Source organism: Lipophrys pholis (assembly GCF_963383615.2).
Source record: "Lipophrys pholis genome assembly, chromosome: 14".
Taxonomy (NCBI): domain Eukaryota; kingdom Metazoa; phylum Chordata; class Actinopteri; order Blenniiformes; family Blenniidae; genus Lipophrys; species Lipophrys pholis.
The window spans coordinates 3,240,614-3,255,876 of record NC_137633.1 but is presented as its reverse complement, the minus strand read 5'-3'; the positions used below and the strand labels follow the sequence as shown (position 1 = coordinate 3,255,876).

The 15,263-nt window shown below is 43.0% G+C and overlaps 2 protein-coding genes across 3 annotated transcripts; one reads left to right on the top strand and one right to left on the bottom strand.

The window, feature by feature from the left end:
* Positions 1–302: 302 nt before the first annotated feature.
* LOC308119671 (uncharacterized protein) lies at positions 303–6,694 on the bottom strand (the record flags this gene model as incomplete). The annotated part of the gene is made up of 12 exons (XM_080479819.1): positions 303–894; positions 1,373–1,476; positions 2,415–3,111; positions 3,245–3,337; positions 3,884–4,242; positions 4,324–4,428; positions 4,538–4,676; positions 4,794–4,914; positions 5,847–5,992; positions 6,096–6,196; positions 6,288–6,452; positions 6,653–6,694. The coding sequence occupies 12 exons, from the start codon at positions 6,692–6,694 to the stop codon at positions 795–797; spliced, it is 2,172 nt and encodes a 723-aa protein (XP_080335945.1). The 3' UTR covers positions 303–794.
* Positions 6,695–8,674: 1,980 nt separating this feature from the next.
* cdkn3 (cyclin dependent kinase inhibitor 3) lies at positions 8,675–14,760 on the top strand. Of its 2 annotated transcripts, none has more exons than XM_080479993.1 (9): positions 8,675–8,816; positions 10,143–10,211; positions 10,821–10,904; positions 11,000–11,055; positions 11,146–11,190; positions 11,927–12,149; positions 13,297–13,328; positions 13,416–13,519; positions 14,331–14,760. In XM_080479993.1, coding segments are annotated over exons 2-9 (636 nt in total). In that variant the 5' UTR covers positions 8,675–8,816; positions 10,143–10,209; the 3' UTR covers positions 14,421–14,760. The 2 variants fall into 2 exon arrangements, with proteins under 2 accessions (XP_080336119.1, XP_080336120.1); XM_080479994.1 differs by lacking the exon at positions 14,331–14,760 and adding an exon at positions 14,279–14,308 and having other exon boundaries at positions 8,748–8,816.
* The last annotated feature ends 503 nt before the right edge of the window (positions 14,761–15,263 follow it).

The following is a 15,263-nucleotide window of genomic DNA, read 5'->3' as shown; positions in this document are numbered from 1 at the left end:
GACGGTGGATGTTTAAAGCTTTTTGATCAAACTAGGGAATACAAGGGGCAGTTTTTTGTTTTCTTTCCCATTTCACAGTATTGGTGGGGTTAATTTTGCCAACTTTGTTTTGTGTTTCTATTTTTGTTTTTGTTTTTTTGTTTTTTTTGAGCCCCGTTCCCGGCAGAATAACAGATTGGTTTTCCTCCCGGTGGCACTGTAACAGCTTGATCCAGCAGTCGGTTTATTTGATGGTATGTGGCCTTTTAACTGCTTTGTATTAATGGTCTTGATGAGATTAATAAATCACCCAGTCTTATTTTGTACTGAAACGCTCAGTTCTCGTCTCATTTTTTTATCAAATCGAAAAGATATTTTAGATTTATTACACAAACTGAAAGATTTCAGTCCTAGTTTGCTTTTAACGGAGCTACATCCAAACATGTTCAGTTCAGTCCCTTTCCCAGGTATATCTTTATACCCCCCCCCCCCCCCCCCAAAGTTATTAAACAATTCAAAAGCCTCTTCAAAGCAGCACAGTATTATAAAATATTGTGTAAATCCTGCCAATCGCAAGCCTTGGCTGAGCATAATTAAGCGTGGCGTTCCCCAAGGCTCCATCCTGGGTCCACTACTATTTAAATAAAATGTGGAAAAACACCACTTCTTTGTTCTCCTCTGTTTAGTATTTATTCTGCAATCCTGAAAAGGACACACGAGTCACACAAAGATGTCTGCAGTGGTTCAGTTTGAATGTTAAAATCGGAGAAAATCCTTTTTCTCTACAAGTCCTGACTCCTGCACCAGTTTGGAGGTCAGACGGTGCTGCAGGGCCCTTCGCTGTCCTCGCTGTCGTCCCACAATCCTCCACTGCTCAGAGCCGCTGCGAGGTTTCCTCTCTGAGGGAGGCCGGGCCTGCAGACAAGTACAGAAAATCAAAAAAAAAAAGTTTTATTTTAATTTCTATATGTTTTTTGTTTATTTTGGGGTTTTTTAAAAGTCAGAAGTGGCAAACGTTTCTTCATAGTAGAAACCTCTATATAAAAACATTCTAAGAGGAGCTAAAACACTGATGTAACCTATTTCACAGAGTAAAATTTTTCTTTGGAAAAACAGCATAATTTCTGAAATATACTTTTAATTACATTTAAAAACAAACCTGTTAGACGAGAGTAAATCTATTTACACTAGTTTACAAAATGAAAGTTTATTTTTAATAAGCTTTGATCAAACACCTGATCTATAATTATATATATATATATATATATATATATATATATATATATATATATATAACATACTTAAATGTCAGGAAAAAAAATATTGTGCCTGGATTTGTACTTCTGCAGATTGACCACCAGGTGTCGCTGCTGTCTGAGTTTTTCTTCCTCACCTCAGGTTTTCTCTGCTCGGGTTGAAGTTCTGGTAGTTCTGTCTGCCTGCTGCTTGGATCGGGAAGAAACCTTGTCTGTTGTCCTTCTCCGGAGCCGAGTCAGCCTGATATATGGAAAACAGCAGATATAAAGAAAATTAAATATTTTTCAGTCACTATGAAACTCGAGAAGGAAACTGTGACACCAAGAAGATGGTATAGTATTAAAACAAGTGACTGGAAGTTAAAATGTTTAGTTAAAGTTAAAGAAATAGATGAGGTAGTGTGGTTTGACATATGAAAGGACTTTTGACAAATGTTAAAGGTAAAATATGTAATATTTTAATGTAAATCAATTGAATCTCAAATAATTGACGAAGAATTTTAGATTCCACTGCAGAAACAATTTCGTGAGATATTTATTAGTTAGTACGTTTCCAAACTTGCCTAAGCCTGTTTGGTATTGCAATGCAAGTTTGCACCACCAGCTGGTGCATTTAGTCGCTCAGTACTGCCACTCAGTGTACGACAGAGGCGCGACACGATCTTTAACCCTTTACTGATCAAGTGACCATGTTTGGGAACTTTATGATTTTTTCACATTTCTTCCAAACTATCAACACTGAATTCAAGATAAAGCAAATTGCTGTGTTACAAACGTAGACAGATGTAGATTGAGACGGGATTTCATCGTTTATGAGGATTTGACCACTGCTGTGGACTGATTAATATGTTAAAAGATTCAAAATTGTTCAATCCTAGTATTTCTGCTTTTTAAAGTCATGGTAGTGAAAAAAAAATTAACTATCCTTCAAAGTGTTTCAATATAAAAGCTTAATGGTGGAAAGTAAATTTTGTTACAAGAAAAGTCGTTTTTACACTTTCAACCTGATATTTTTTTAATTGTGTTTGTATCCATCTCATTAAATATTGTATTCTATGACAAAATACATTAAAATATGTCAGTAATATTTGAGTTGGCGAAGGTCTGCGCTCTACCGAGTGTAGCTCTAGTTTCAAACTTTAAATTCTATATCAGAGGATGAGCCATTTTGCTCCAGACCTGTTTGGACGGATCGTCCCAGATGGGCCTGAAGGCACTTTTTGGATGCAGGGCGGGGGAACCTTTCCTCACGCTGACCAGCCTCTTCCCGTACGAGCCCACCAGACACGGCGTCCGTCCGTCTGCGTACGGTCCGTCTGCGTACGGCGTCGCCGGGCTCCTGAGGGGGGGGTGAGGGGTCAGTCTGGGAATCTGCCACCTCAGACACACAGTCCTCTCTCTGGGGGTGTCAGCGGCGGGGGGCTGCTGCTGCTGCTGGGGGTACGAGGGCTTCAGCAGCACCGGCACCTGGCTGTCCTCCTCCTCATCCCCCCCGCTCTGGCTGCCCGTCCTCTCCCTCCGCAGGGTGCCGTCGGGGCTGCAGGAGGTGACGGAGGAGTAGTCGAAGGCCGAGGTGTCGTCGGGGTCCGTCTCGCAGTCGTCGTGGTTGTGGTTGGCGCGGGGGGCCGCCGGCTCGTTGGGCGTTTTCCCGGTGGGGTGGCTGTAGGTGCCCTGGCCCGAGTCGCTGGTCTCCCCCCAAGCTGCGTCGTCCGGGGCGAGGAGGAAGGAGGAGCAGTAGGCGTGGCCGCAGCCCGTCGGGGCGCCGTCCCTCCCGCAGCCCTTCCTCCTGACGGGGCTGCAGGACCAGCACTCCAGACGCATGGAGCCGTCCACGCCGTTCACCAGGCCGGCCGCCGCCGCCGCCGCCTCGCTCCTGCTGGGAGGAGACGCAAACAGGAAACACACCTGAGATTCAACGCAACACAACGAGTCACCAAGGAGAAACTGTCTGCTGTGCAGAATATCCTCTTTCTTCTTTGTGCCGTCAGAAGCAGCAGAGGGTCACTGACCTCTGACCCGTGGCGCTCGACTCCTCTCTGGTCAGCTGACTCCTCCTGCAGCAGTTTGCAGAACAAGCCCCGACTGCAGCGTCCGAGCAACTACTGTAAAGGCAAAACAAAAAAAAATCAATCAGAATCAGCGTTCACAAAGCTTGTGTGAGGTAATTAACCTGCAGCTCTGTAATGGACACTAAACAAAGCTGTGCAAGCGGCGCTTTAAACTCGGAGCGCTGACGCTCTGGAGCTTTACTGCGCGGTCAGCCGCAGCATTAACAACACTTCATGGGTTCGTTTTCAGCCTGGGGCAGCCGAAAACACTCCTGACGTGACGAGAAGCTCTTCGCCTGACGTCAGAGGAAAAAACAACAAGGCCTGAAACGGTTTGCAGTTTCTATTCTGCTGGAATCAGGCGGGAAATCCCATGTAAATGAAGAGGACATAGTGTGTTAGTCATGCTGCCTGCTGGGACTCGAGTCATTCCTGTTTATATTTAACGCTGTGAGTTGAACTTGTTGTATCTGCGGCTTCATAAGTCAGATTTGAAGTCACCACTGGAGTAAAGCAGTAGTGAAAGTGACAGGTGGAAGGCCGCTGTGCAGCTGATAATCTCTCACAGATTGTTTCTTTCATCACAAACGAAGCCCTGACCTCTGAGCAGCCGCGTCTCCGTCCTCCCACCGGACGTCCTCCTCCAGGACGACGTGGCAGCGAGACAAGATGCTCCTCAGAGCTCGCTCGGCTCCCAGCAGGAGGCTGCAGTCCGGGTGCTCTTTGCCAGTCCACTGCAGCAGGTTCTGAGAGGAGGAGGAGGAGGAGGAGGAGGAGGAGGAGGAGGAGGAGGAGGAGGAGGAGGAAGAGGAAGTCACTCTGTTCTTCCGCAGGTTGAACCTCCATCGCGTGTGAAGCTGCCCACTCACCTGGATGTGACTCAGGTAGGCGTGGATGCGAGCGACGGGCGCCAGCAGCAAGGAGAGCAGCTTCGTCTCCCCCCTCTCCGTCTCGCCGCTCTGCGGAATCACACACAGAGCGACCGTCTGCACATCTGAGGGACTTTTACTGACGAGTGACGAAGGCGTCGCCTGCACTACCTGCGTCTTGTGGCTTTTCTCGGCACGATTCAGTCTGTTGAACTCCAGCGAGAAGAACGACGCCAGCGTGGTCGTGTACCCGAGGTACATGTCGGAAAACGCTGCCTGGACAAGAAAAGAACAACAGATTATTCCTTCAACGGAAAATTCCTACTTTATACCTGCAACGAAATGCAATTGCAAGATACGTTATGGTGTGTTGTTATTCTCTCACATCGTTTTGGCCGATGAGCTGCACCAGTATGTCTCCTACCAGAGACTTCCAGTGTTCGGCTGACAGACGCTCCTGCAGGGTGTTTCTGAAGAGGAGGTGCCTCTGCAACAGCTGCTCCACAAACTTCATGTACGTCTGACTGGAATCAACAAAACAAAGAGAGAATCAATCAATCCTGCTGGGTCCATGTAGGACCCCTTAACCCCCACCCCACCCCGGACTCTGTATGGAGGGTGTTCAGGTGTGGCGCTCTCACTACGGCTCCAGGCTCATCTGGTGAACCGGCGGCGTCTTGTACTTGTCGTACAGCTGGTTGAGAGTCGACACGTATTCCCACTCGGAGTGAAGGAGCTGCATGGCCACCTGATGTCGGGCGTCTGCAGAAGAAGGAAAACACCGAGCCGCAGTTTGAACAACGTTTAGATTCCAGTTACCATTTGGTGCCACTGAGAATCGTTCTATTTGGGTCGACAGGCGGAAAAGAGGAATGTAGAACTGTTAGGTTTAGCCCTCCAGGACTCTGAATGCAAAGTTTTTATTATTATTATTTCTTTTTTCTTTTTTCGTTCTTGTCTTGTCTTTTCATTTATTTCTTTTTTCCTCTTTTTTTGAAGAGAAAAAAATTATCATCATCATCATCATCATCATTATTATTATTATTGTTATTATTATTATTATTATTATTATTATTATTATTATTATTATTATTAACATGTGTGCAATCATATATACTCCATATACCCACGTACATATATATAAACCCTTTAGTGATAATATAATTACTTAAAGTTATATTTTATTAAAATTGATTTAGAAAAAATAGATAATCTATATTTATACATCATTTTCCTATTAACATGACTTAAAATGGGTAAGAAAAGGTCAAACTTATCTAATCCTCCCCCTTCTCCAATATTCAATAGTCACAATTCATAACTGTCTTGGTGTAGAAAGAATATATAGAATGTAATATCTGAGTGTTTAAAACATATTTTAAAACTTTCCTTGGGATCCTAAACTGATTGACTCTGTATGGGGAACCTTCTAACTTCTGTTTCATCCTGTTCACAGTTCCTATGGTTCATTTAGCCAATAATGCTTTTTTTTAAAAATCATTATTATTACCTGGATTCATCTACATAGTTTCCAGGACTTCTAGTTAGTCTTTATTTACTAAAACATTATTTAGTAATCATTCCTATGAGGACAAATTGAGGTTTTTGTTGGTATTTATGATTTTGGAACAGCAGCATCGAATGCTAAAGTCGTTCCCAATCCTGAGCGTGATGGACGTGGTCGACCCGCTGACCTGTGCCTTCGCTCAGCCCGGCCTTGAGTCCCTGCAGGAAGCAGTGGAGGAGCAGTTTCCCTCTGGAGTGACCGGCCGAGGCTGATGGAGCAGAAGAACAGTGGCAGCGACCGCACTGTCCTCCGTCCGGCTCTGCCGGCTCGCCGCTGCAACACAGATACACAGAAAGGAGTCACCATCAAGACACAACTGGACACACCGATACCATCAAGTCCATCGATACGGTCACCACGGTAACAACAGTTCCACCTTTCTGGCTGTTTGGAAGTGGAGCTCTTCACTTCCTGCTGGGGTCGGTTCCTGTTGCTGTACAGCTGCACGATCTGACACCTCATCACACCCAGTTCCTCCTGCAAGAAAAAATACAAAAATGTAAATTTACTTTCAATGTTGAAAAGTGCACCGGTTCTGATTCTGCTGGTGTCACTTTGGCAGCCTCACCCTCAGAGCCTCGACCTGCCCCTCCAGTCGAAGAGCTTTCTTCTGACAGCTCCTCCTGTTCTCCTCCATCTCCTCCCGCAGGTACGTGTCTCCATGCTGGATCTGACTGAGCTCCAGCAGGGCGCTGGTGAAGCCCGTCTTCAGCTCCGACACCATGCATTGCACCTGAAAGAAGAGCTCCATGAGCAGGTGCAATCCTCAACAAAAAAATCCATCTTTACGACGTGCATGATTTGATAGGTACTGAAACGTGATTCTACTATATCATTGACATCAGATGAGTTCTCCATCCTCCAGCAGTGTTCAGACTTGAAAGTGAGCTTCTCCCTTTAACGAAGCCAGAGCAGCTGCTGAGGGAAACCCACCTTGGAGATTTCATTGACGAGCTCGGCCTCTTGGGGCTTCATGACCTGTGCAGAGAGACACACAAACAAGCGTGTTGGCAAACACTGTGAGACTAACATGCACCAACCGTCCGGCTCCTGTTGAGGCTCCCCTAATTTTGACTTCCAACCATACGGATGCAGGCGTGGGGATGAGAGACAGCAGAGTACGACAAACCAAACTCCGGAGCACCAAATAGCGTCTGGAAATCATGTGTTTGTGGTACCTGCTCAGATGTTGGCTCTGCCGGCAGACCCTCTGCTAAGGAAGTAGGGAGCCGGCCAAAGAGCTCAGCCCTGCAGGGGAAACGGCTGCAGGAGCCAAGATCCCTGCTTCTAAGTCTGCTGACAGAAGGACGGGCAGGGATCAGTGGAGCAAGTAGAAAACACAAACAAATGCGTGCAAAAAAATACTTTGAATTTTAAAATGCGGCTCATTATAATCTTATATATAATCAATTATACAGGAGTTAATTTCAACTAATTTCAGTCGAAATATCTGAGAAATTCAAATGTGCATTTACGCTGCTCTAAAGCAAATTATGACATTACAATTCTCATGAATTCTTCAAGGATTCAAAAGAAAAAAATGTTGATTGTTGCTGCCAGAACATACAAACAAAAGGAGGAAAAAGAAAAACCCTCACCTCAGTTGGCGCTCCTTCTTCTGCACATCTGACGATGCAAAGTGATCCGAAAGTCCTGAAAGGTTTTGCCTCGTCCTCCCCGGCGGTGGAGCCGGGTTTGAGTCATTAGTGTGTGGAGGTTGCTGCTGCTCTGAGCTGCTCTGTGCTGCATGACGCCCTGCGAGCAAAAGCTCCTGTGATTTAGTGGAGAAGTCGGCTTGTGTCTGTGCTGCGGAGGCAGTCCTACACACCTCAACGCCTGTCGACCAGGCTGTGTTCTGAAAGTACGTTTACAAATGTGTTTTGCACTGGAAGATGATTATTATTATTATTATTAAAACATAGCAAGATGGTGAAAGACAAACTTTACCTGAGATTGTTCAAAATTACATTTTAAGATGATGCTGCATGGTGGTGGAGTGTTTACCTCCTCACGGCTGTGTGGAGTCCTTATTCTTAATAATCCTGCTTCAATCTAAGTCAGTTTTAGATAATATCTGTTTGGGAAATCTTGTTTTTGTCTCATAAAGACTGATGTGTAATTTTGCAGTCTGATTTTCAAGGATGACCTGCGTCGACACTTTTGGAACCTCTGTGCTACTTTTTGTAACCTTCATGGTCTACAGTGGAGGAAGAAGGTGGATCTTTCTCAAAACAATTCAGCCTTTAAGAAGGCGCTCTCCGACGTCATAGTTAGAAAAACTCCTGGACAATCATGCAAAGGTTGTTATCTTTTGTCCTGCAAAAAATTATGTACTAAAATTGTCTTCAACTTTTTAAATCGCTCTCAGTCTGACTCCTGTGTATTCTGTCTGACATTACTGGAGGTCAAAGTAATGTCAACCAGTGTCTCTACATGTTTAGATCATTTCTCTCTCAGATGTTTTGGGCCAAATTCAATAACTTCTGTTTTATCTGAGTTCAGAAGCAGAAAGTTACAGCTCATCCAGGGCTTTTATGTCTTTAAGACATTTTCTCAGTTTAATCTGGTTTAATAGATGAATATATTAGTGTGTCATCTGCATAATAATGGGAGTTCATTTCCAAATAACATTCCTTACATAAAACATCTTTCATTGTTATTTCATTAACCATCCAGACCTGTTTTCTGTTTCCAGAGTCAGAACCAAACATGCAGAAGCCGTTTTAAATTTTTCTGCACCAAATATGTAAATTAAAAATATAATTAAAACTTCATTATTCGTTATTTATCTTTAACGCTTGAACATTTTTGTTTCTTGGACGTTTTTTTAATCTCTGCATGTTTTCTATTTTCTGTTCATTTAATTCTAAATGTTCTCATTTTTATTAGTATTTCTTTTTTTTCCGGTTGTCGAACGTTCACGACTCCGCCCCTCTGTCTCGCCTCTTCTGACAGAATCGAGCGCGAGTCACTTTGTTGGTGGGCGTGGCTTAAGGGCAACGCTCGCACCTGATTGGCTGCGGGCAGCATTGAATTTTTTTTTAAACTGTGGCAGCTGCGGACGTCAACGCGTCGCACTGAGAGCAACAACATGCCGGTGAGTGAGAGAGAAGCGACTCTTTAAACTCTTTACAGGCGACATGTGCGTCTTTTTCTCTGGAACTGCGCCTCAAAGAGACGAAGCTCTAATTTTTCCTTCCGTGTCTCTCTCTCTCTCTCTCTCTTTCTCACGTGAGCTGCACAGTCTCGACTTTCTCATCCACTTCCGGTCTTTTTCTGACGTTCGGTCAGATGGGAACAGGTGTGCAGGAGAGAAGCTGTATTCAGTCTCATTTTGCGCAGTAAAAAGTCTTTGCACAACTCAAGTGATTCGCGTGGTTGTCAAACCCATTGCGTGTTGCTTTTGACTGCGTTTGTTTGAACCTCTGCGTCCTACTAAAGCCATAAATTTAATCCATTTAAACCCGAGAACTGCTGTTATTCCTCGTTTGATTGCTCAAGGTGGTGATGAATCAGGAGCTATAATCAACCAATGGCAAAGTATCCTTGAACTCACACCTTTTACTCCTTTGCATGGAAATTAAAGATGATTTTTTTTTTCTGTTCACACTACATAAGTTGATTAAATGTGTATATCCTTTGTTTTTCATATGTCTTAGATGATATTTCATTTTTTGATATCCAGATGGCTTCATCAGTTCATTTTCTCTTAACTGAGCCGATTAGTCTAAGTAAATGTAGGTATCTTATGTATTTGAACTCTCTGGGTGTTTTATAAACTGATGAGGATGTACTAAAGAGCTCAAGATGAGGCTCAAATGTCAAGACACATGACTGAGTTCAGTTGGAGTGGTGTCAACTCAGTTTAGTCCAGGGGTCACATACTGTTTAAATGCACTTTTCTTTAAACCCATCATGAACGAACATAAAACACAGTTTATCTTCAGTTTAATTTTCTGCTGCTTTTACACAGACTCATGTTCATGGTTGAGACTAGATGTGCAAAGCGACTCTCTCTTCCCGGCTGTTCGGCTGCTGATCTTGTTGAAACTGTGCAGCTCATCCATTCAGCTGTGGGCGACGGCGGGGTGCACCCCGAACCGGTCTGCAGATAATCGCAGGACGAACACACACATGCTCTTACTTTTAAGGTCGCCTATTAAATGCATGTTTTTGCATTGTGGGCGGAAGCCAGAAAACCGTGTCACACAGGGAGAACATGCAGACTTGGCACAGAAATGCTCACTATATTATGAAACCACTCAATATTCAGTCTTTCAGTATAATTCAATATTTAAACATTTTAAAGTTATTGAAGAACAGCTTGAAAATGATGTGCAGGAATTCTCCTTTATTCACTGTTAAAGGTTTTCCATGGTTGAAATCCCATTTGCAGTGATTGTAACTTGTTTTCATTTGACAGATGTGACGTTGTAATGAAGGTTTTGCTCCCTGCTCGCAAAACTTTAACGTAACGCGGACAAAAACAAATGTAAGTGATGCTCGACGTTCTAAATATCGGCTTGCAACTCGGTGTTGAACAAAGTCTAAAAAGAATTTGTAATGTTACCCTCTAATTTACTGTTACCAGACTGCGATTTGTTTTCCCAAGTTTCATTTTATTCTTTTCGCTTAATCTTTCTTAGTTTTGTGTTTTTAAATAAGAAATCATTAGAAGTAATCTGTGAGAAATTTGTTAACTGTACTATTTCTAGATTAATTGCACTTTTCATATTTGAAATTCTGTCATTTTCAATTTGCCTACTGGATTCAGTTGATCTCCGTTCAGTCAGTCTGTTGTGATATTTATAATCTGCGTGTTAAAATCATAATAATAATAATAATAAAAGTGCATGAAGGTCAAATCTGCTTAAATTTATGGTTTTACCACTGGTTGAGCCAATATTGCCAATTATCCACCAAATCTTATGAGAAATCCTGTAAAAGTCGGCGCAGATTTTTTTTTTTATGTTTAGATTCCACATTTCACACATTTTCGTGATTTTTATTGAGCCCATGATTAGTTGCTGACAGACCATTAAAGAAAAGCGGTTTCTAGAATTGTTCCTGCTGAACTGAAGTTGTCGTCGTGGCTCTGCAGGGCCGCGTCCACCAGAGAGAGTAACTTCGACTCGTCTTCAGATGAAGACATTGGCGAGCAGGAGACTCCGTTCCACGTCTCCTGGTCAGTTTATTCAACGGTTGTCTCGTGCGTTTTGATTTTAATTCTTTCGTGTTGGAAAAGTAAAACCTACACGTCTTTGTTCATTTGCTTTCAAGGTTGCATTTGTCCATAATCGAGTGTTCGCAGTCTATCGGAGTATGTGGACTTCCAGGTAGACTCTTACTTTATCCTCACTTCAGAGCTTAAGTTTCGCTTTTTAACTAAACTCTGAATTAAAATGTAATTTTTTTTTGACGTTTAGGCTGCAAGTACAAAGAGATCCGCAGGAATACGACGAGAGATCTTGGTGAGATATCAGGACACACTGGAGCCGGGAAAAGGTTTAAAGAGCATCAGATAGTCCTACTCCATATACACTGATGTCACGGTACTTAAATTGTGCTCATTTATGAGAATTATGTTGAAAATCAAACTTTCTTTGAGTAAAACTGAATTGAAAATGTTAAGTGATGCAAAAAATACTTTGTAATTTCAATAATGTTACTTCCACCTGTGGTGTGAAGCAGAAATGTTTCATAACAATCGAGTGCAATCTGCATAATTTAACAGATTATTAATTGTATAAAATTAGTTTTGGACCTTTGGGCTTTTACACTAATAACTGCTTTAACTTTTAAACATTTTGTGTTAATGCAACTGTTTTAGTTTCACTTTTACAAGAAGAGGCATCGCTTTTTCAGAGCACAAGTAAAACAATAAAACTAGTTAAAGGATTAATTGTACTTGATCCATTTTACTCGTTTAAAATATCAAAGATCAAATCACTTCTGGGACAAAAGAGTAATAAAGAGACTATATTAAACAGAAAATACAGATTTAAACCAAGAAATGTTCTTTGAAAATAATAAATTTAGAGTAAGCTACAAAAATATGCAGATCAGAAAATGTGATTAAAATCACATACTTCAGTACATAAAGTTTAATTAATGGGAGAGAATGTTGCTGCAGTTTGACCCTCCAGGCTCCTGTTTCCACCGGAGTTCTGAAAAGTGAGTTTGACCGCCGTTCCCCCTCGTTTCCAGATGAGCTGCAGAACCAGGGCGTCCAGGATGTGTTTGTTTTCTGCAGCAGGGCGGAGCTGGTGAAGTACCGCGTCCCCTACCTGCTGGAGCTGTACCAGCGCCGAGGCTTCCGGGTCCACCACAAGCCCTTCCTGGACGGAGACGCTCCGGCCCTGGAGTACTGCTGCGAGATCCTGGACGAGCTGCGGGAGTGTCTGGAGGGCAAACGGCGGACCGTCATCCAGTGAGTCAAAATCTGCTTTTAAACCGACGACGGAACAAACCTGCTGCTTTCAGTCAAAGTATTTCACCTCCAACCCTCATGTGGACGTGGAGAACATGCAACCTCTCAGCCCAGACCACAGCCTGGACCAACCAGCGACCGGAAATGAAGTGACCATGTACTTTGAGTGCCGACTTTTTGGAAACGTGGCGTTTCCATGACGACAGAGCGTGGAAACGTGGGAAACGCCACGTTTTGGTGACGATGCATCTTTAGAAAATACAGGAAATGTAAAGTTTCTGAGAACGAGGCAGCGGGATGTTTCCATGACAACCGAGCGGGAAACGTCATGGAAACATGGTGATGGAGTTTAAAGACGTCTCTCTTCCATGACTACAGAACAGGAGTTTGTGGGAAAACGTCACATTTTCATGACGATGGGAGCGTAGGAAATGTGGGGAAACACGAGGACGGGGCGGGAAACCTGATGTTTCCATGACAACAGGGCATGAAAACATGGGAAATGTGATTCTTCCACGAGTACAGAACATGAAAACGTGCACGGTATCCGGTTCTTATGTGTACGATCCGAGTTCTTCAGCAGCTACTTGATGCAGCTCATCAATGTTTTTCTACATTTTGCTCTTCTCATCAGTGATCCGGCGTTTCTGAAGCACTTTTTCTCACCGATCTTGCGGTTTGTCTGACAGAATGTCGGTGAGGTATTGAACCCGTTTGGATCGTGGATCGAATCATGACTCATCAGGAGGCCGCAGGAGCATTTCAGCTCAAGCTGGCGAAGGATTTGATTTAACTTCTGTCCTCTGACTATAGAAAGGTGTTGTGTTTGTGTGGATTGTGCTCCTGAAGCTCCTCGCCAGGCGACGGGCCTCTGGTCCCCCGGCGGTGGATCTGGAATCGGGTCAATCTGAGGGGAATTGACGTCACAGTGGAACCACCTGACATTCATAGCCTGCATCTTAATTTGAAGGGTTAAAAATACAAAGGTTATTCGACAGTAATTGTGTATTTTAATATTCAGAATATTTTTAAACTATTCTGAAACGGCAGATGGCGTCTCACCATCTATTTTTAGCGATCCTCAGGAAACCTCATCACACAGCAGAGATCCCATCTCACTGAATTTCCTCTTTTCTTTTTCCTTCAGCTGCTATGCGGGTCTTGGACGCTCTGTGCTAAGTAAGGATGTTTTTTTGTATTTGAATCTAAAATATGTCTCTTAACCGTTTGAATCCTCCCTCATGGTTTCATATCCGCTCTGTTCAGTCGCTGCCTGTCTGCTGCTGCAGCTCTCGTTGCTGTTGACACCCGGCCAGGTCATCGAGATCCTCCGGGAGCTGCGAGGAGGAGGAGCCGTACAGACCGTGAAGGTGAGGAAGAGGAGGAGGAGGAGGAGGAGGTGAAGGTGATCACATCTACTCGGAAGCGATTTCCTGCTTTTGCAAGTGAACCCAAGAGGACTCTCCTCTGAGCGTTTCCTCCTGCATGTCATTTCTCTGCGTTTGAGCCGCAGCTACGAGTTTCCTGAAAACTCCGGCCACAGTGGAGATTTAGAAAAAACGGTCTCCACTTGCATCTAATTGAAAGTGGGCGGAGGTTTACGTCACAATTTGTGATGTCATATTTTTTCAGGATTCTGATTGGCTATCATGGCTTCTCGTTACACTGCCCCCTACAGGTTTGGTTGCTCATAGCAGCTCTGTAGCGCGTGTGGATATATATACGATCCCTGTCAATGAAGATTTTTTTTTTATTTTGTAAACGCAAAGAGGAAATATCAGTTTGTCTTAAAACCCGGGGACGTGTAAACGTGGCCTCTGTTTTGGCCCCCTAGTTCACAACAGCTGGAAAGTAGTTTTTTTCAGTCGTCTGTGTGTCTGGTCAGTTTTATTTTTCTGCTCTTGAGTTCTGAAAATGCTTTTTTTTATCGTATAAATTTTTGCGAATTCATCCTGATTATTCACTCTTATCTTTATTCTTTAAAACTCGGTCAGTTTCATTCAGTCTTTTGCAAGATGCGTATTGTACATTTTGATATCTTGTGCTGCCATTCCTCGCACTTTTTTAATTGCGAGGGTTAGCTGGGAAAAGCTTCATTATTAATCATTAAGTCTATTTCTCTTCCACAGTCGAGTGTTTGAGCAGATCTTCTCGATTTCTTTGTTTTGTTTTTCACTGCAGCAATACAACTTCATCCACGAGTTTCGGTCAAAGTACGCAGACTATCTAGAAAGCAGAGAGGCGTTGTCGGAGCGCTCGGTGTCCCGGTGATCGGCGCCCCTCCCTTCAGGACGCCAGCTGGGACGAATCTCCCAGCATGTGATCGCTCACTCGTTTCCCCAGGAACTGCACTTTAATGGAATACTCTAATATATTGCTTTTTATGCTTCGCCTGATTCTAATAAAGTTTGAGTACAATTTGTTTCTGTGTTTTTCTGAAGTTGTGTCAATGGAGGCCGTCGCCTCGGTCTGGTTCTGCAGGTTTCTAACTGCGAAAAGGAGTTTTTGCTTTTCGTCGTCTCTGATTCCTCGTGTGGGATTTTTTGTTTTTCGCTGTCAAAGTGCCTTGAGATGACCGTTGGCGCTTTAGAAATAAAATTCAATTATAAACATGTTTTTGGTCGTTTTTTTTCCCACCCAATTTAAAAAAAAATAATAATAAATTTCTAAGAAAAGATTCGGAGTCTTGCTGCTGGATTTCCAGATCTTTTCTTAGTCGAGTCAAATATATCATGTTCAACCCCTAAAGGGAAATATCCAGTATGTTGATGCTCTGAAGAACAAATATAAACATTTCCTCAGTGATTAGTCTCGTCAGTGTTTAACATCGAGGTGTGGATCGGCAAAAATAATGTGAATTTGTTTTAATCACCTGTTGGTCAACAAACCTGTTTTAAATGTGAGTTTATAAAGAATTTCTGGGACAAACTAAATCATTTTACCTGCTTTTCATGTAATATATTGAGATTTTGAATCAAGGGGTATAATATATCTAATTTCAGCAATATATTTAAATTTGATTTACATGCCTGGAATACATTAAGGCAATACTGATTTAAAGTGGAACCAGATTCACACAATGAATGCTAAATATAAGTTTATGGATGATAGTAG

Bases quoted from the DNA above. Each gene is read 5' to 3' on its own strand.
- cdkn3 (XM_080479993.1), top strand. The intron at 10,905-10,999 runs GTCAGTTTATTC...TTTGCTTTCAAG, and splicing joins ACTCCGTTCCACGTCTCCTG to GTTGCATTTGTCCATAATCG. The intron at 12,150-13,296 runs GTGAGTCAAAAT...TTTTTCCTTCAG, and splicing joins AAACGGCGGACCGTCATCCA to CTGCTATGCGGGTCTTGGAC.